This window comes from Ursus arctos, unplaced genomic scaffold (genome assembly GCF_023065955.2).
Source record: "Ursus arctos isolate Adak ecotype North America unplaced genomic scaffold, UrsArc2.0 scaffold_29, whole genome shotgun sequence".
Taxonomy (NCBI): domain Eukaryota; kingdom Metazoa; phylum Chordata; class Mammalia; order Carnivora; family Ursidae; genus Ursus; species Ursus arctos.
Genome location: NW_026622974.1, coordinates 13011001 through 13030223, shown reverse-complemented (window position 1 = coordinate 13030223; position 19223 = coordinate 13011001). Strand labels below are relative to the sequence as shown.

Below are 19223 nucleotides of genomic sequence, written 5' to 3'. Positions count from 1 at the left end.
GGGGGGAGACCTTTTCTCTTCCTTTCCTCTACTTGCGGTGATATGATTAGTAAATCTGTCATTTTCCATCTCCTTACTATCTCACCTTTTCTTAATCATCATCTTCAAATTTATGGTGCTACTTTAATACACATGGGTATTTAATAGGTCTCTCTCTCCTTCCCATTGTCCCAATTCAACTCCTGCCACAGAAATCTACTGAAATTAAAATCTCTGTTATTTGCTGCAACTGTTCAGCGCCACAAGTTTCTCAAGGCAGGTACTCTCAAGAGCCCCTCGTGGAGGAAACAATAGTCAGCAACATCTGTAGTTTGAGAAATAGCAGAAGCTGCCTCTAAAAACAAGAAATAGTTTTTGAGTCCTTTTGAAGGCATGTATTTTAAACTTTGAGATCCACGTGAATTCTGCATTCTACTTTATATTATAGCCTTGATGGCTTTACTCTGTTTTTTAAAGACTTATTTACCAAATTACTTTTTTAGCCCCACTAACACCTCCACCCCACCCCAGTGCCCCCCTTCCTCCCCTCCAGGCAAGTGCTCTGTTTAGCCTGTGACTTAGAGTGGTTGTCTTTAAGGTGTATGAAATGAAGGGAAAAAGATGATCACTGGGGGTCAAGAAAGAAAAGGGGGAAGAAGTATATGATCTATATACAAAATGAGACAATTTAAGTTCTTTTTAATAATATATAGGTTCCGTTTAATAATGCCATGTTATAGAAGTAGTTTTTATGAATTTGCAAGGCATTCTTGTTTAAACAAGAACAGTTTAAAAAGTGTTTACGATTTTACTGTCAAAAGAAAGGCAGACTGCCACGTGCAGCGCCTCATTTGGATGTGTCTGGAGTCTTGGAAGCTTGACTACCCTACGTTCTCCTACAAATGGACCTTGAGAGCTTGTTTGGAGGTTCTAGCAGGGGAGCGCAGCTACTCGTATACCCTTGACCGAAGAACGGTCCTCCTCTATCGGGGAAGGTCGTCCTCTTCGACCGAGCGCGCAGCTTCGGGAGGGACGCACATGGAGCGGTGAGGGAGGAAGGGGACACCCGCCTAGCCAGCCAGATCAGCCGAATCAACCCTGGCGATCAATGGGGTGACAGATGTCGCAGCCAGATCGCCCTCACATCCGAGAAAGCGAGCTCGTGGGTAAGCTATATAAACCCTAAGACGAATTTTTCTTTTCGCATAGGTCGAGTTGTTTTAACCATATCGAATCCCTAACATGTCTTTTTTAACTAAGGTTGTCACCGAATCGACACTTCAAAGGCCATTTCATTCCTCACAACGCTAAAATTTTTCTTGAAACCGGCTCGAATTTGGGCTGTTTTCATAGTATCCAGAATGCCTTGCAGATGGGTGGGGCATGCTAAACATTACTGTCTCTATTGGTGAAACTTCCCGGAGCCTCGCCCACCGGGGGCGCCTTCTGGCGGAGAGCTGGTCCCGCCTCGCTGCAGACCGCTCGCAGAGCGCTTTGTACGGCTCCGGGTGCTCCGAGCGGACTCCAGGTCTGTCTCCCTCCTGCCGCCCCCAACCGCCCTCTCTCCTCGCCGCGTTTCTCCTCCCCTCCACTCCTCGGCCCCAAGCCTCTTACTCCATCGTCCGTCGCAACTCTTCCCAGCCCCCATTCAATCCTTCTCGTCTCCCTCCCTCCGGTCCTTTGGCGCCTCCGCCCCCATCTGGGCAGGCGTGGGCTCCTTTGCTGGGGCTGGGGTCATTCTTGGCTCAGTGTGTGTATTTTTATTAACCCGCTCTGCGGAGTCTGAATCCACCGGTTTCAGTGGAAGACTAGCTCGGATCCTCCCGAAGCCCCGGGGTAGCATGAGCTGAGCGGGGACCGGGGTAGCCCAGGAGTCTAGTCTCGGGTGGCCAAGTCCGTGGCGTGGGCGCATTCCGAAGGTCGGAGGCTTAACTTCCAGTTGGGGCGGAGGACGTGCGGGACCCGGGGGGAAGCTACCGCAGGCGGGACGACGGACGCACATTTTGCAGACAATAGTATTGCTCGGCCCGTCCACCTCCCAGTTGCTGTCATCATCAAATAAAAGGATGCATGTGAGAGCATGAATTCTTGCAACGGTCCCAAAGGGTGCATAATTCCTCGCGGCCCTCCGCGTCTTGCCTCTTCAAGCCGAAATTGGAAAATTTAAAATTTTCAAGGTCAAAGTATATGATGTTCTGAATCTATGAAGTACCTTACTCCTGGCACAAATATCTCCATAACCAATGTCCCCAGCTTTCCAAGATCCAGAAGAAGAAATCATAAGTAGAAACGGTATGAAAACCAAGGTGTTTGTTTCTTTTAATATTTGGAAATGGAGGTAGGTTTTTATTGAGTGAGGGAAAACGCAGTCATAAAAAAAACCCAAAACCCCACACAAACAAAACAAAAAACCCAAAACAAAACCGGTTTCCTGTGCCAAAATCCTGAATATTCATTTAGGCCGTGAGCACAGGGTTGAAGACACGAACTAAGACTGCTCGTCTACCAGGAGCTGCGCATTTGTTTTGTTTCTTTTTTCCAGAAAGCCTGAAAGGCCATGATGGCAGCGAAGCCCAAACTCCACTATCCTAACGGAAGAGGCCGCATGGAATCCGTAAGATGGGTTTTAGCTGCCGCTGGAGTCGAGGTACCCTATATGCTGTTTCTTCACAGATTTGTCGTGAACTTTGAGACTTTTGAGGAAAACATAAATGGCGGAGTCCTGTTCTAGCTCTCTGCCCCCCCTAACACAGACAGGCTTGGTTGAGTCAGAAGATTCCTTCCTTGCCAGGGGTTTTTTTCTTTATAAATGGAATGTGGTTGATGGAATTCTTTTTTACTTCAGACTTCTACTTCATCATTAGCTTCTGATCTGCCGCCAATATCTATTAATAAGGAGGAAAGGCATGAACCTGAAATTTGCCAGTGACGACTTTTGTTAATTAACACAATCTGTAGGTAAATTTCCTCTTCACTTCAATGGCTTCAAACCGGTAGCCTTCTTGTCTGAGTGTAGTGTAGGCTTTGACCCACAGTGTTCTCTTAGCTTCTTATTTATGGAAATGTTCAAGTTGGTACAGAGGTTGAGAAAACATTGCCATGCATTTCCCTCACCCAGTTTCAGCAGTCATTTATTTGCTTTATGCTGCTCTCGTCTCATCCATCTCCTCCATTTGCTTTGTGGGAATATTTTAAAGCGAAATCCAAGCATCAGATCCTTTCATCGGTAATGAGCATTTCAGTTTTTCTCTCTAAAAGATGAGGATTTTAAAACAGAACCACAATACCACAATCGCACCCAACAAAATTAACAATTACCTATTAACATCTGAACAGCCTGATTGTCTCAAACAGGTCTTTTTATAGTAAGTTTATTCTAGGCTGGATCTAAATCACACCCACACGTTGTGTTTGGTTATGTTTCTTTCAGTATTTTTAAAATCTGTAACAGTTTCCTCTGCATTTTTTTAAAAATAAACTTTATATTTGGGAATATTTTTAAATTTATAGCAAAGTTATAAAGACAGTGCATGTAATGGCCACTCCGTCTCCCCTATGATATCATCTTACATAATCGTGTCAAAGCTAAGAAATTAACATTGGTGCACAACTAAACAGCAGACTATTCAAATTTCATGAGTTTTGCCAATCATGTCCTTTACTGTGGTTAGACCCAACATTATACTTAGTCACTGTGTTTTCTTAAGTCTCTCTCAATCTGTCACAATTCCCCAGTCTTTCTTTTATTTCATGATGTTGACAGTTTTGAAAAGTATTGATCAGAATTTTTGTTGAACTCCCTAGTTTGGGTTTGTTTGGTGTTTTCTCATGATTGGACTGGGGTTTGGGGGAAGACTAGCACAGAGCTCAGGTGTCCTTCTCATTGCATATTAGGGGTGATATTAACCTTGGTCGCTTGGCTAAGGTGGTGTCTGCCAGGTTTCTTCATTGTAAAGGGATTATTTTCCCCTTTTTTATTTCCAAACAAGTCATTAAGTTCAGCCCACACTCAAAAGGATGGGGATTAAACTCCACCTCCTGAAGAGGGAGGCACCTGCATTTAGAATTCTTACGTAAAAGAGACTTCAGGGTTTTTTTTCTCCTCCATTTATCTATTCAAGCATTTCTTTATATCAGTATGGACGTAAGTATATAGTATTTATTTTATGCTTTGTGCTATAATCCAGTAATGTTTTCTTGCCCAAATAGTCCCACTTTGGCCATCGGCTCTTTCAGGCTGGCTCCTGCGTCACGTCTGTATACATGGCTCCGGGCTCGCTTTTCTTTTCCTTCCCTTCAGCTCTCTCTTACTTTCTGACCCTTGAAGATGCTCCAGGCTCATCTTGTATTTTCCTAGCCCCGGCCCTAGAATCTGGCATTTCTCCAAGGAGTCCTGGTCCCTTTTATCAGCAAGTGGTTTTAGCAACCAAGAGCTGGGTGCTGAGTGTCTGTATTTGTGTTTAGTGCCATTTGTTTGTGGAAGAAACTGCCCTGTAGAGTTTCCCCCATTCTAGATTTGGCTGCTTTACCCCCATTTTACCATATTCTTCTATTTCTATATTTCCTGTAAACTGCTAGTTGGACCCAGAGGTGCGATCAAATCCAGGCTCATTTTTTTCTATCTCTAAACCTTTTTTATTTTTTTTTGCCTGCCAGAGACTCCATCACAGGGATACTGTGAACATGTTTTTATTATACGACATCAAGGGATGCATGATGTCTGACTGTCTCCCTTTCAGCATTGCTGGGCTTGAGCTGCGTGTTCCCGCGACGTCAGCCTGATGCACGCATTATGAAGTTTCCTCCATTACCTTCTCAACTAGTGGTTTTAGCATCTATTTATCATCACCATTGTTAGGGATTATAAAATGGTGATTTTTCTGTTTCTTTCTATCATTGCATCTGAATTTATTAACTGTGTTTCTCTTACAAAGAGTAATTTTTAACTTAACTATTTAATTCCCTTGCAGTCCAGTTCACATGGGAAAGGTCAGGTAAATGCTTGATATAGGCTCTCTATCGATTGTCAGAATACTCGGTCGTTACCCTGCCAACCTCCAAAGATGGCAAATGAGGGTTGTTGGGTTTGAGGCTTTGTGTTTTGTTTGTTTGGTTTTGGTTTTGATTTCTTTGCATAGCATTCTAACTCACTGTACAGTGTTTTAAAATTAGCTAAATAAGTTGATACCATTGTTATATACAAATTCTGATTTCTGACTTCTCTTGATGTATTTGAAGATCTGATGATCCTAGGCCCTTATTCTCAGAGGGCGGTAATTGCTAAATCTGAGTAAGGAAGGACTGCCACTATGGATGGACCTTTCTAGTTCATCACACTGCCCACCTGTTGTCTCAGGATAGATTTTCTAATTGTGTTAAGAGGAGAGTGGAAAAATTCTTGGTCCCATGACCTGAACCTGGTTGGCTTATTGATGTTACGTGTCTTTTTCCTGTGGGCTTCCGAGTTTGCAGATCTGGCTTATTTAATAGGTTTGCAGTGGGTGCTTACTTGTGCATTTAATAGAATCCTTTGTCAAATCCTCTCTCTCCAGCCTTCATTCTCCCCTGTTCCTCCTACTCCCCTATGTGTGAATCAAGATTCTTGGTGACAGCAGTAGAAAAACCAACCCTAAGTAAGTTAAACAAAAAAGAACATGGGTCATATGACCCACCTCCCCTGACCAGTCACAGTGGGCAGACAGGTGAGGTAGAGAATTGGCCCAGAGGGTCCCAAACCCGTGTGGAGGGAACTAGATTGGCTTCCCTTACTAGGGGCCGGCCACATAGTGTATAGGGGCCATTCCCCAAAGGTAGTATTGGTGAGGGGGCCAGCACTGTGACGTGGGGAATCATGAACTTACCCAGTGGGCTGCCAGCCCATCCTCCACAGCTGCTTCAGATCTCTGTGCTTAACTAAAAATGTGCTTTGGAAAAGCCTGATGTGTCAAGCACCCACATCTGAGTCACTCGGTAACCAAAATCTGCTGGACGGCAGCCTGCCTGATTCGGAGAGTCAGCATCCTCGCTCTCAGTCGCTTGGTTTGGGTCCTTAGACATTGTTCTTGCTCCCTGCCCAGTGTTGCTTCATTGCTGCTTGGGGCTCTATTTGCCCAAAGACCCCCCAGAAACCTAGTCTGATCCCCCTTGTTAAAGAGGAAGAGTAACACATGTAAAAGAAGACTCAAGTACCACAAACTCCTGATTCAGGGTTTCTGGGCAATTCACAGAAAACTGACAGACCGTTGAAAAGGGAGTGGTGTGGTGGGCAAGAGGGCAGTTCTCCGAAGTATCCCACTGGGAACGGTGCCCTGGTGAGGGAGCAAAGGCGACCGATCGTCTCGATAGAAATCGTGACAGTGTGTCTACCCTTGCAGCATTGCACAATACCAAGCTCCCTCCAAGCTCTGCCTCGTGATTTTTTCCTTGCCTCTCCCGCCCTCTCACGTGCCGTTCCTGTGCCCGCTGCCTCTTACTGACCATGCTTTGTAAAGCTGGACGCAAGAGTGTCCCTGGTGAGAGGTCTGCATAATGTTCCCAGGAAGTCAGAAGCCAGAATCAGAACTCTTTCGAAAGATTTGCTTTAAAAAATGTACATTTCCAGTCTCTCTCAACTACTGAATGTGAATCTCTCAAGAGTGGGCCTGGGTTCTCACACACACACATACAGGCACGCATGTGCACACATGCACACACACACGCACGCACGCATACACTTTCCTATTGGCTTTGAATGATCGTGGTTATAAAAGTTTGGGAGCCGTAGTATGGAGGGAGCACCACCTGCACTGCAAATGCCCTGAACATCCTTTTTTTTTTTTTTTAGATTTTATTTATTTATTTGAGAGAGAAAAGGAGAGGGAGAGGGAGAAGCAGGCCTTCTGCTGAGCAGAGAGCCCCATGTGGGGCTCGATCCCGGGACCCCGGGATCGTGACCTGAGTCGAAGGCAGATGTTAACGGACTGAGCCCCCCAGGCGCCCCACCCTGAACAATCTTGCGCTGAGGAGGCTGCTCGGTAGGCACCAGATGGTGGTCCTGCCAGACCCCTCTCGCACCGCGAGGATCCCGGCGAGTAGCAGAAGACATACCTACTCCCCGTTGTCTTGATTCAACCCCCAAGTCGGGTAGTTGAGCCAGAAGAGGGGAGGATTGCTGATTTTGTGCTGGTCAGCTCTGCCCCTCCCTCAGATGATTTGGGGGAGCAGCACAGGGACATACATGGGTGGGGAGTCATCTGGGGACCTGGGGAGAGGAGGTCTCCCCTTCTTGACGGGAAGTACATTGTGCATTAGAACACTTTTTTTTTTTAAAGTACAAGAAGAGGAACATGCTTCCGGCATTTCCTTTTCCCCCCAACTTTTTAATTTGACAACTTTCAAACCTACAGAAAGTTGTAATAGGATAACGGACACCTTTCAACTAAATTCACCAATTGTTAACATTTTGCTACGTTTGTTTTCTCCCCTCCTCTCTCTGCTTTTTTTTTTTTTTGTCAACCATTTGAAAGGAAGTTGCAGACATCAACATGTATTTTCCTAAGAAAGACAAAGTAATTGTTCTAATAACCACAGTATCATTGTCACAGCTGATAACATTAATACTAATTTTGCAATAGCAATATGTGATCCATATTCAAAAGTTCCATACTGTCCCCCAAAGGGGGACTGCTATCTATTTAGCAGTTACTGTTATCTATCTGGCAGTTACAACCGCCACCCCCGCCCCATCCCCAACATCCAGGATTTAATCAGGATTCAGGTGTTGGGTTATTTTGTCTCTTTAGTCTGCTTTCATCTAGAAGAGTGTCTGCTTTTTATTTCTTTTTTTTTCCTTCCATACCCTTGTCTTCACTGAAAAGAAATGTGTAAAGTAGAAACTGACTCTTTGCATGAACTTGGAAACCAGATTCCATAAAGAAGAGTTATCAGACGAGGGCTACCTGGCTAAAGGCAAATCTCTTTTAAATAAAGATTTGTCCTTGGACAATGGAGCTTAGGCTTTCAGTTGGGACGTGAATGGAAGTCTAGAAAAGGAGAGCCAGATAAGTGGTGAGGAGTGCAGAGTGGGAATGGCAGAGGCAAATCCCTCAAACCTGTTCTCAAACCTTGTGCACCAAGAAACTTAAACACAAACAAAGCAAGTTGGTTGGTTTTTTTTTTTTTTTTAAGATTTTATTTATTTATTTGAGAGAGGGAGCACGAGTGGAGGGAAGAGACAGAGGCAGAGGGAGAAGCAGGCTCCCCACTGAGCACAGAGCCCGACGCAGGGCTCAATCCCAGGACCCTGAGATCATGACCCGAGCTGAAAGCAGGCACTTAACCCACTGAGCCACCCAGGCACCCCCAAAACAAGTTTTCTGTAGGTTTGGAAGAGTCCCGGCCTGTCTTTGTTGCCGAGTGCCCCACATTCTGACTGTCACCTTGTGGTTAGATCTGGGTTTCAGTGTTGCCATGCCCTTCTCATTGGGTCACAGCAGGAAGCACACAATGTCTCCACGTCCCCCAGTGGGCAGCTGAGTTTGAGCACTTGGTTAGATAGATGGTGAGGTCTCCAGATCTTTCCACCCCAAAGCTACATATTTCCATTGTCATAATTAACTTACGGGCTGCGATTTCAAGGTTGTTCGAATGTTCCGTGCTTTATAACTCCGTGATTTCAGCATCCATTTTGATCCTTATGAGAATCGGTTGTAGGTTACAAACTGGTAATGCCCTAGTTTTATCCCTAGTTAGCACTAATTCGTCTGTAAAAAGAGCTTTTCTTTCTACTTTTTTGAGTATCATCACTTAAAGACACCGGGATTTTGTTGTTGGTGTGTGATGACCCCTAAGTGACATTACCCTTCCGATGCTTGAATTGTCCCAAATTTGGCTAGGGACTCCCCCTCAAGTAGGGTCCTGCATGCCTTTGCCTTTGCCATATCTCATCGGTCTTTGAGCTCTTCTTTGCTTTCTCATCTACCAGCATCAACCTTTTCTCCCAGGAGCTGTGGTTTCTGTTAGTGGGAAACCAAGATGTGGGTGCTAAGTGTGCTCTTTCTCTCTGCTTCTGAGACAGTTTGACTTGGTAGTTTCAGTCCTGATCCTGTAATGACCTATGCCTTCTTTGGGTGGGGGGGTATCTTTTTTTTCTTTTTTAATTTAGTTTGATGAAGAATTCTTGGAAACAAAAGAACAGTTGCAGAAGTTGCAGGATGGTGAGTATGGAAATGAAACAACTGTTTGGTAATACTAATTTTTTTTTCCCACATTTTCTTTTTTAAAGATTTACTTATTTTTATTTTGAGAGAGAGAGAACGCGTGAGCGGGGTGGGGTGGGGGGCAGAGGGAGAGGGAGAGTGAGAATCCCAATGGATTCCGTGCTAAGCATAGAGCCCGATGCGGGCCTCGACCTCACAACCCTGAGATCGTGACCTGAGCCAACATCAAGAGTCAGACACTCAACCCACTGAGCCACCCAGGCGCTCCAATAACGATTTCGTTTAAGAACAGATCTTTATGTGGAAGGGCAAGGATGCTGAGAAATAACTGAAATTTGCCAGGAAGTCACTCTTAGTCAATAATTCCCTGAGAGCTAAAGGGAGTGAACCGTGAGGTGAATGGCCCTTCTCCATCCCTTTCTCCTCTTCCTGCCCTCCACTGACCTCTCCCTCCCCTCTTTTTTCCTCTCCTTCATCCCTTCCCTCCTCTTCATCTTCCCCACCTTGCTTCTTCCAAATTGTCTGAGGCACCCGTGTTTTCTTGAAGTATGCAGACAGAAGTCCCCATTTCCACTGGGCTGCCTTTCTGTGGTGAATTCAGGGAAAGACCCCCCTTTAACTCCCAGTCAGCCCCTCTCCCTCCGTGCCCAGGCTCCATAAGAAACACCAGCGACTCTGTAAGTAGCCTCCCTCCCAGCCATCAGCAGGGTCTCTCGGCCCAGCTGAAGGCTCCCTAGAGAGGGACGGGCTGCAGTGTCAGCCTTCATGCGTGACACTGGCCTGACATCGCTGGGCATGTGCGGAGTGCTCATCTCCCCCAGACCCTCAGGTACCGCCAGTCCTTGAGACCCTTGAGGGCTGGGCTCTATCCTATATTTGTCTCTCTGCAAATAGAAACAACAAATTCGTTTATAGGTTTGTTGGAGAAAGCAATGGCTTGCGTTTTGATCGGTGACAGCAAACTTGGTCGTACGTGGTCGGTGGCTATGGAAGAGCCAGTGTGTATACAGCTGTCAGTTGGTGACTTCGGTTGTATGCTCAGAATTTCTAAAGCAGTGCAACCAGTAGAACATTCCACAGTGCTGGAAACATTCTGCTGTCAGTCCGACGTAGTGGCTGCTAGCCGTGTGTGCCTACTCAGCCCTTGAAATGTGTTGCGTGTGCTTAAGGAATGGAATTCTAAATTTTTCAGAAGTTCGATTAAGTTTAGGTTTCCCTACACACGTGCGGCTTCTGGTTGCTGTGTTGGCCAAGGCAGCTCTGCAGAAATACCTTCCCTGCGTTCTCTCCCGCCCCTTGGCCACGGTGGGTAGATATTTCCCCGGGGTGAGAATGAAAAAGGAAGGTTTGGAACAGGGCCAGTTTTCAGGCTTTTTTGATGGTTCAGTCTGCTCCCCTGAATGAAGTTGAGGTTATCTGTCCTCAGGGAGCTTCACACGGGTCCCAAGGCTCTGACCCCACGGTCCCTTTTCATCTGGTTGGGCGTGTGTAGGGGCTCGGGGACAGGGATGAGATCAGTCCTAACTCTGGGTCACCATTCTTAGGTAACCACCTGCTGTTCCAGCAAGTGCCCATGGTCGAGATTGACGGAATGAAGCTGGTGCAGACCCGGAGTATCCTCCACTACATCGCGGAGAAGCACCGCCTCTTCGGCAAGGACCTCAAGGAGAGAACCCTGTACTGTGGCCCTGTCAAGTGCTCTCGCTGTCACTCACTGATACCTTAGCCGAATAGCAGGCTCCCCTTATGCCTTGTAGCATTAGTGTCAACAGGGAATCATCAGTGCAGAGGGTCTGGGTGAAACCATAGCGAAGAATTGAGTTCAGATACTGGATCCTCTCTCTGGGGCGCGATTGTTTCAGGCTTCAGCATCTTTAAATGCTTTGACGCTGCTTTTTACCTTTCTTGCAAATTCATTCTCACCAATATGAAGAACAGGAAGGTGCTGCGCCTTTCAAGATCTGGGATCCTGTGCCTTGATTGTAATTTCGATTATATTTGTGAACTCAAAGCCTGGTCCTTGTGCCTCCTGGGATGCGTGACACAGGGCGAGGTGCCGAGTTTGGCAGTCCCACTGAGTGTCCTGGACAGTAGACGGGTAGCACATACCTGATAATGTCATCGGAGTCAATGACATATTGGGTGGAGAGCGTTTAGCACCATGCCTGGTACACGCCAAGCTCCCCATAAATGGTATCTGCTATTTTTACAAATGTTAAATTCCACCCACACCGAGCGTGGGAACTAGAGTAAGGGTAGAGGACTAGGGGTCCGGGAGAGGGGGACACCATGACTCTTGTGCTTTCTGACATGTGACAGATTTTTCTGAATTACAACTAGAATTCGCATCTTTGCTCTTGGAGACGGGTATAGATAAATGCTTCTGGGCACTTAGGTTGCCAGAACCTTAAGAGAAAAGTGCTCTGAATTCTTAGCTGTGGAAGCCGATGAGTTCAAAGAAGGGGAAACTGAGGAAGCTTTTTTTTTTTTTCATTTTAAGGATTGACATGTACGTGGAGGGAACGTTAGATCTGCTGGAACTGATTATCATGCATCCTTTTCTAAAACCCGATGATCAACAAAAGGAAGTGGTTAACATGGCCCAGAAGGCTATAATTAGATACTTCCCTGTGTTTGAAAAGGTAAGTGGCAGAGAAGCCCGTGAGCGCAGCCTGACCAGACGGCAAGGGAGCCGCCACTAATGCCCCTCTCTGCTCAGGACAGTGTAGCGCGGAGCAGCCCTGGACTAACCTTGCTGGATTCCTGAGAGCTGACGGTAGCCGTCAGCACAAAGCCAGGATGTCTTGAAGCCCCTCAGATGCTCCTTGGGCCATGTTATTCAGAAGTCTGGAAAAAATACGTGTTCACCACATGTGTGCATGACTGTCGTTACATTCACCACGAGCCCACCCTGTGTAAGATGCAGAAAAGCAGAAACTACCCGATTCCTTCCTAATTGCGTCCCACAGACATTTGTGGGACAGCCCTTGTGTATCAGGCCTCCTACCTGAGAGTTTGATGTGATGAGAAGACCATTGTTGTTTTATTTTTCTTCCCTTTGCTCTTTTTGTTTCCTGTTTTGTTATTTTCCTCGTCTTATTAATATATCTGCTTCTCTGAGCTTCAAGCTATTTTTCTCAGCTGAGAGGAATGGTTTTAAATGTTTCAGTTAAAAAAAGAAGAGAGTGTAAAAATAGGGCATTGGCAGATCTCCTCTGGCCATCTTTGTGGAATTAGATTTAAGAAGGAGAGGTATTTTCTGGGCTTTTCTGTCGCTTGGTGTCATGGTCTCTTGCCCACAGGCACTTGGTGAATGTAAAATATAATAATGAAGAAATGTGGGTGTGATGAGGGAGGAACACGTGCCTTGATGAGGTTCCAGACTAAGTCAGGGCTCCTCCCAACATATCAGCTATAAACTGTTACCCCTTTTCCACATAAGGGAATGGAATCCCAGACAGCTTGAGTGACACGCCTAAGGTGAGGAGCCAGGATTGGACAGGCTTCTGACTACAATTCTGGATTCGCTGTGATCTCCCACTCCGGCTTCAGTAGCTATATTTGACTGGGAGTTATATGTAGGGCTAGTGTCAGACAACACACACACACACAGACACACACACACACACCTCACAAACACACTCATGGGCATCCAAGAGTTCACTGCAATGGAGATCCCCCCCTTTTCTACCACTGTTCCTTGCCTCTCCCCCAACATCATCTTTCCCAATGAATCACTGAACCTACATACTCTCAAAATGGGAGTCAAGATGAGCTCTGGTGTTTTCGTGTTCTCTGTCTTGGAAGGGAGGAAAGGAAGCTTACGTTTTTAGTAGTCATGTCTAGTTAATGACTACGAGTCCTGATGTTTGTAGAAACGCAGAGCTGGCGAGTGAGATGAGGCTCCTTGAAAGGGACCTGTTGCTTACTTACATCATGTCCCCAGCCTCCTGAATTTGTCACCCCTAATTCATTTCTGTAGATACATTTATGGAATGGGTGTATCCTTTTAAAGCACTGGACGCTAAATCCAGAATTAATATTTTCTTTCCCCCCTCAGTATTTCCTTCTGATGTGAAGCAGGTATTTTATGGTAGTTCCATTTCTACACCCTTTGTACGTTCTCTGTCTCTGATACAGGGAACCTCCTCTTAGTTGATATTATTTATAAAATACTGCGATACTGCACTGATTCAACAGTTTCATCAGTTTCTCCATGTAAAGTGTTGTAAGCAATGCAAAACATTTGTATCCTGTAGGTTTTAAGGGATCATGGGCAAAGGTTTCTCGTTGGTAACCAGCTGAGCCTTGCGGACATCATTCTACTCCAAACCATTTTGGCTCTAGAAGAGAAAATCCCCAATATCCTGTCTGCGTTTCCTCATCTCCAGGTAAATAAAACCATGTTTTAGAACATTGGCCCCGAACTCAGGCCTTCCTCCAACGTCTGTTGATTGGTTGGCTGGGGATGTGTACGTACTTTTTTAGATTCTAGTTCGTGAAATGTAGGTACAGACTTAAAATGGTTTTTCTGGTCCCCAGATCTTTAGAGCTGAAAGATCACGTGCCTATGCAAGGAGTTTTACCTTAGTTTTGTTCCGTAACTACGCTTTGAAACAAACTCCATACACAGTTTGTCGGGAAGGACTTGCCTTAGAGGTCATCGCAGGGATGAGGCATTCCTTCTCTTTCCGTGCTGTATATATACAGACGGGAGGGCTTGGGGTCGGTACCAAAAACAATCTTACCCTCAGGGTGTGGCTCCCAGTCTCAGGAATAATGTGCTCTCAAATTGGAAACATCCCAGCCTGAGTGGCATCCAGAGAGTTCCCACCATTCCCCTTCCCAGAAATTCCAAGGAGAGATTTGCATGTGTCTCCACTCACTCTTTAGTAGTATTCTGCTAAGATTGATCATAGAACTTTGAAGCAGAAAAGGACTTTACGTTTTTAAAAGATTTTATTTATTTATCAGACAGAGAGAGCGTGCGTGCATGCACAAGCAAGGGGAGCGGCAGGCAGAGGGAGAAGCAGGCTTCCCCCTGAGCAAGGAGCCGGATGCGGGACTCAATCTCAGGACCATGGGATCATGACCTGAGCTGAAGGCAGATGCTTAACTGACTGAGCCACCCAGGTGTCCCCAGAAAGGGGCTTTAAACCAATCTCATCAAGCTCCTTCGGTATAGATAGAACCCAGGGTAAAGAAGTCAGCAGCCGAGATAGCCTAGTTAGTGGGGGCCTCAGTTCTGTCTAGAACCTTAGCCTTTCTCCCGGTCCAGTGGGCTTTCCTGTATATGGGGAGTTGGCAAACTACAGCCTCTGGGCTCAGATCAGGCCTGCCACCTGTTTGTATATAGCTCTTGAGCTAAGCATGGTTTTTACATTTTTAAGTGGTTGAAAAAATATCAAAAGAATAATAATATTTCACGACACATGAAATTCTATGAAGTTCGAATTTCACAAAGCCATGCTCATTCCCGTGCGCGTTGTCTACACTGCTTTTGTACTAGCACAGAAGAATTGAGTAGTTCTGATAGAGACCACATGGCTTCCAAAACCTAAAATATTCACTCACTGGTCCTTCATAGAAAAAGGCTGCCAATCTCCTGTATAGCCCAAATGACTAAGTTATCAAAAGCCAAGAGAAATATATCAGATCTCCAAAGTCTTCAAATACATGTGCATTTTTAAAAAAAAAAAATTTTTTTTTCCAAGTCTAGCAAATACATTTTGTTGTAGGAGGACAGCCGCCACTATTTGAAAACATGCACCCAGAAGTAAGCCTCGAAGTCTTCAACAAGGCCACAGCCATTATGTTGTTCAGCTGTCTGTTCATTTCCTCTTGCAGACAAAGAAGTAAACATTTTTTTAATTTGACTTTAATACCAGTAGGTCCCTGAAATAACCCAGGGACCTGTTGGTATTTTCTCTCCATGTTGCTAACAACTTGTTTTTATACCCCAGGCACAGGGTCACCTGGGTGGTTCAGTGGGTTAAGCATCTGCATTCGGCTTGGGTCATGATCCCAGGGTCTTGGGATCGAGTCCCACATCGGGCTCCCTGCTCAGCAGGGAGCCTGCTTCTCCTCTCCCTCTGCCTGCAGCTCCCCCTCCTTGTGCTCTCTCTCTTTGTCAAATTAAAAAAAAAAAGTTTATACCCCGGTACATCTGCATAAATAAATAAATAAATAAATAAATAAATAAATATATATATATATGTATTTTTTTTAACATGGGTCCAATTTTTTTTTCCTCTTTAAGTGTGGTTGACGCACAATCCCATGCCAGTTTCAACACGGTGACCCAGCAGCTGCACACATTATGCTGTGCTGACACCAGGTGTAGCTACCATTTGTCACCAGACAGTGCTGTTACGGTGTCATTGACTGTATTCCCTGTGCTGTAGATTTTGTTCCCGTGACTTATTCCTTCCATAACTGGAAGCCTGTACCTCCCACCGCACCCATTTTGCCCATCCCCCTCCACTCTCCTCCCCTCCGGCAACCGTCCGTTTGTCCTCTGTATCTATGTGTCTCTTTCTGTTTGTTTTGTTTTTAGATTCCCCATATAAGTAAAATCATATGATACTTGTCTTTCTCTGACTTATCTCACTGAGTATAATACCGTCTAGGTGTACCCATGTTGTCACACGTGGCAAAATGTCCTTTTTTATGGCTGAGTGACGTTCCATTATATAGACACCTGTCCATTATATAGACATCTTCCTTATGCATTCATCCGGGGTTGGACACCTAGGTTGCTTCCATAACTTGGCTATTGTAAATCGACCACAATAAACGTAGGGGCGCATATATCTTTTTGAATTAGTGTTTTCATTTTGGAGGGGTAAAAATACGGTATTTCTATGTTTAATTTTTTGAGGAACTTCCACACTGTTTTCCATAGTGGCTGCACCTAAATATTATTTTAATCTCTGGTGAGCTAGAGCTTCGATATTAGAGGTCTTAGACTCTAACACCAGATCTGAGTTGAATTAAAGGGCCATTCCTGCATTGATTAAAAGGTATTAAAAAAAGTCAGAAGTCACCAGAGTTTTATTATACATGACAAATACGAACCCCAGGTAAATCCTGAAATGATAAATCCTATAGGACAAATTCCTAAATATTGGTACAGCATTTGAAATGAGATGATACAAAGAGTTTGAATATGGGATAAAAAGAGAAACTTGTCATTTACATAGCTTCGACATAATTATTAGCTTTTGTCAATATTAGTGATTCATGTATGTATGTTTCTGTATCTTCGTGTGCATGCTTAAGGCTGTGCTTTGTACGTTATAGACATTTAATAAATAGCTTTTGGAATAAATGACCTCTTTGAAAAATTTTATTAGAATAATTATATTTGATGGATATACACTTCTTCGTATTGTTGAAAATTTTTACTAGATCAAATAGACTTTTCTTCTCAATTACTGAGTATTGGTAAGATTTGACTCTGAATGAAAAATACGATTTCCATAAATATGGTTTACATAAATATCTGGTATCTGGTGTCTGAGCCCTAGGCCATTAAAGAATGCAACTGGCCATCTCCCACACATAGCCAGAAAGAGGATTCATTTGCTAATAGGAGTAAAAAAGTCCAAGGAAGCTGAATTTTAAAAAGGAAATTGTACCATATGATGATCTTTTAAAGTACTTTTATTTAAATGGTTCTTGCATTTTCTCTGAGTAGATCAGTATATTCAAGGTACTGATTTTTCCTTCCTTTTTTCTCTTAAGCAAGCATCATAATCCTAATCTAAGCATCTTTTTTATTTTTCTCTCTCTGAAAAGAATTCACATCTTGGTCTGAACCGTGAGGTTTGCATGCATAAAGCCTGGTCTAGATCTCAGCGCTTGTGGATGGAGATTATAAACAATCACACCAAGAGATCAGACCCCAAGCAGATGCTGGATTACATTCCCGGTTGGGTTCCTGTAACAAATACTTCTCGAGCAAATTTTCAGGGGCCATTTTACACAGTCATATTTTCATAGTTTCTATTACCTTTGCTGTTAACCTTGAACTGTTGTGTTTTCCTTTTGCAGGAGTTCACAGTGAAAATAAGTAATATCCCTACAATTAAGAAATTCCTGGAACCTGGCAGCAAGAAGAAGCCTCCTCCAGATGACATCTACGTGAGAACCGTCTACAACATCTTCATGCCGTAAACCATCCCAGACATCTGTGAGTGAGAGCTAGCCCCTAGAGATTGCTGTGTCCACACCAGCATCTTCATCGATGCCCTGATCCCAGCTCTGTCATGGTGCTATGTATAACTGTTCCTTAGTTGGGTCTTTCCTGCCAGGATCTTTTCTAGAAACATTCATTGACCTTTTGTTTTGTCCAGTGAATAATTGTTAATGCAACTTTTTTCCGAAAGCCCTTTCGGAGAGGCTGGCATTTCAGTTAGATCTGATGTGCTGACTCATTTCCTGACATCCAGGCTGGGCAGGACCTTGTGTTCTCCCTTGGGCTGCTTTTCCCCTCTCCTTGTCCCTTTCTAAAAGCCCCTCCAGTCTCTTGCTAAGTTTTGGTGTTTCATAATAACAGAATATCTAGTGAATAATTCCTCTCAGCTATAATAAATCTGTGGTAGTAACGAAGGCGGTCAATATTAGCCAAAATAAAGAATTTACAAATCATTGCTCTGTTGCCAGAATTTTTTTTGATACATTTTTAGGAATCTAGAACATATTCCCGTGGTTCAAAAATCAAGAGGGCGTACGAGGGTGTAGAGTTGGAAGTGGTCTTTTTGGCCCTGCCCCCCAGCTACAAGGTTCTGCTCTCCACAGGCAAACAGTTCTCGTCTGTATAACCCTCCAGTTGTGTTTGATGCATGTGGAAGAGAATTATATATACATTACTTTTATCTTCTTACTACCCACATGGTTATTTGTAGGCTGGTAATTTTTGCATTTCAGAACTCAAAGTACAGTTTATTAATACTGCTTTTAACATGCGTGGATTTGGGTCTCAAATATTAATTGAGCACTTATGTGTGCCCCGCAGGGTGTGAGGAAGCAGAACCCTAGAACAGAGCCCCTGCTCTAGGACAATTCAGCACATAGTAGGGGAGAGAAATGTGGAAACAGCTGAAGTAATTTTGGAAAAGGAAGAATTCCTGCTTTTAGGGTACCTGATAGTTCAGGAATTAAAAAACCGAGGAAAAGCTGGTGTTTGCTGAGAGTCTCAGAGAGGACACACTCGTTCCTTACTGCAGGAGGGATCTTTGCCCAGATGTGAAAAGCCAGCAGCAGTGGCAGAGGGATCATTAATGCCTGTCACAATTGCAAGTACGTCCGTGTTTTATTAGAGGAAAATCAAGCGCAGGCGTCACGGTGGTTATTTGGGTTCCCATGTCCACGGTGTGGGCCTCTGTCGTCACCATGATACTTAGAATTACTGGACGAGCCACGGCTTGGTGGCAGGTGCGGCGCCAGGCAAGCCTGCGGAGCCGCGATGGCCCAGGCTCCCGAGAGCACAAGCCAATAAGAAGATGAGGGTGTGGGTAGTACAGTATTTCCCTGCCCAAAGCCAGGTCTGGCCTTTGCTCCTGGGAGTTGATCTCCGAGCCCTTGGACTGTCCTGCCTGATGGGAACACCTCTGCCTGGAGGCCCTGAGTCAGCCAGACAATAACTGTATGAGTTAGGTGAGGGCCTTGAGCCGCGCCAGCAGCGCAGCGCGGGGTCTGGTGGTGTCAGCTCCACTCCGGAGGGGCTGGAGACAGATCAGCCACATGGGCCATCGGTCATGCCCACATGATGGAGTGCGCCCCAACGTCCGGACTCAAGGCTCGGGTGGGCTTCCCTGGTTGACACACTCCGTTGTCATCCACGGTTGCCAGGGTGAGTCAGTGCTGTCCGCAGCTCCACGGAGAGAGGACATCTGGAAGCTCCATGTGCGGAACGCGCCTGGATTCTGCCCTGGGCCTCTCTCCCCTGGGCTGATTTTCAACTGTATCCTCTCCCCGTGGTAAACCGTAGCCGTGAGTAGAACAGCTTTCAACGTGCTCCGTGCGTCCTAGTGGGTTGCGGAA

The 19223-nt window shown here is 45.1% G+C and overlaps 1 protein-coding gene across 1 annotated transcript; it reads left to right on the top strand.

Moving 5' to 3' along the window:
• Positions 1-1411: 1411 nt before the first annotated feature.
• Positions 1412-17828, top strand: LOC113261183 (glutathione S-transferase A4). The gene is made up of 7 exons (XM_026507236.4): positions 1412-1507; positions 2522-2626; positions 9122-9173; positions 10721-10853; positions 11677-11818; positions 13436-13567; positions 17232-17828. The coding sequence occupies exons 2-7, from the start codon at positions 2537-2539 to the stop codon at positions 17352-17354; spliced, it is 672 nt and encodes a 223-aa protein (XP_026363021.3). The 5' UTR covers positions 1412-1507; positions 2522-2536; the 3' UTR covers positions 17355-17828.
• The last annotated feature ends 1395 nt before the right edge of the window (positions 17829-19223 follow it).

Coding starts and splice junctions, on each gene's coding strand:
- LOC113261183 (XM_026507236.4), top strand. CDS start 2,537: ATGATGGCAGCGAAGCCCAAACTCCACTATCCTAACGGAAGAGGCCGC. Junction 11,819..13,435: donor ACTTCCCTGTGTTTGAAAAG/GTAAGTGGCAGA, acceptor TGTATCCTGTAG/GTTTTAAGGGATCATGGGCA. Junction 13,568..17,231: donor CTGCGTTTCCTCATCTCCAG/GTAAATAAAACC, acceptor TTCCTTTTGCAG/GAGTTCACAGTGAAAATAAG.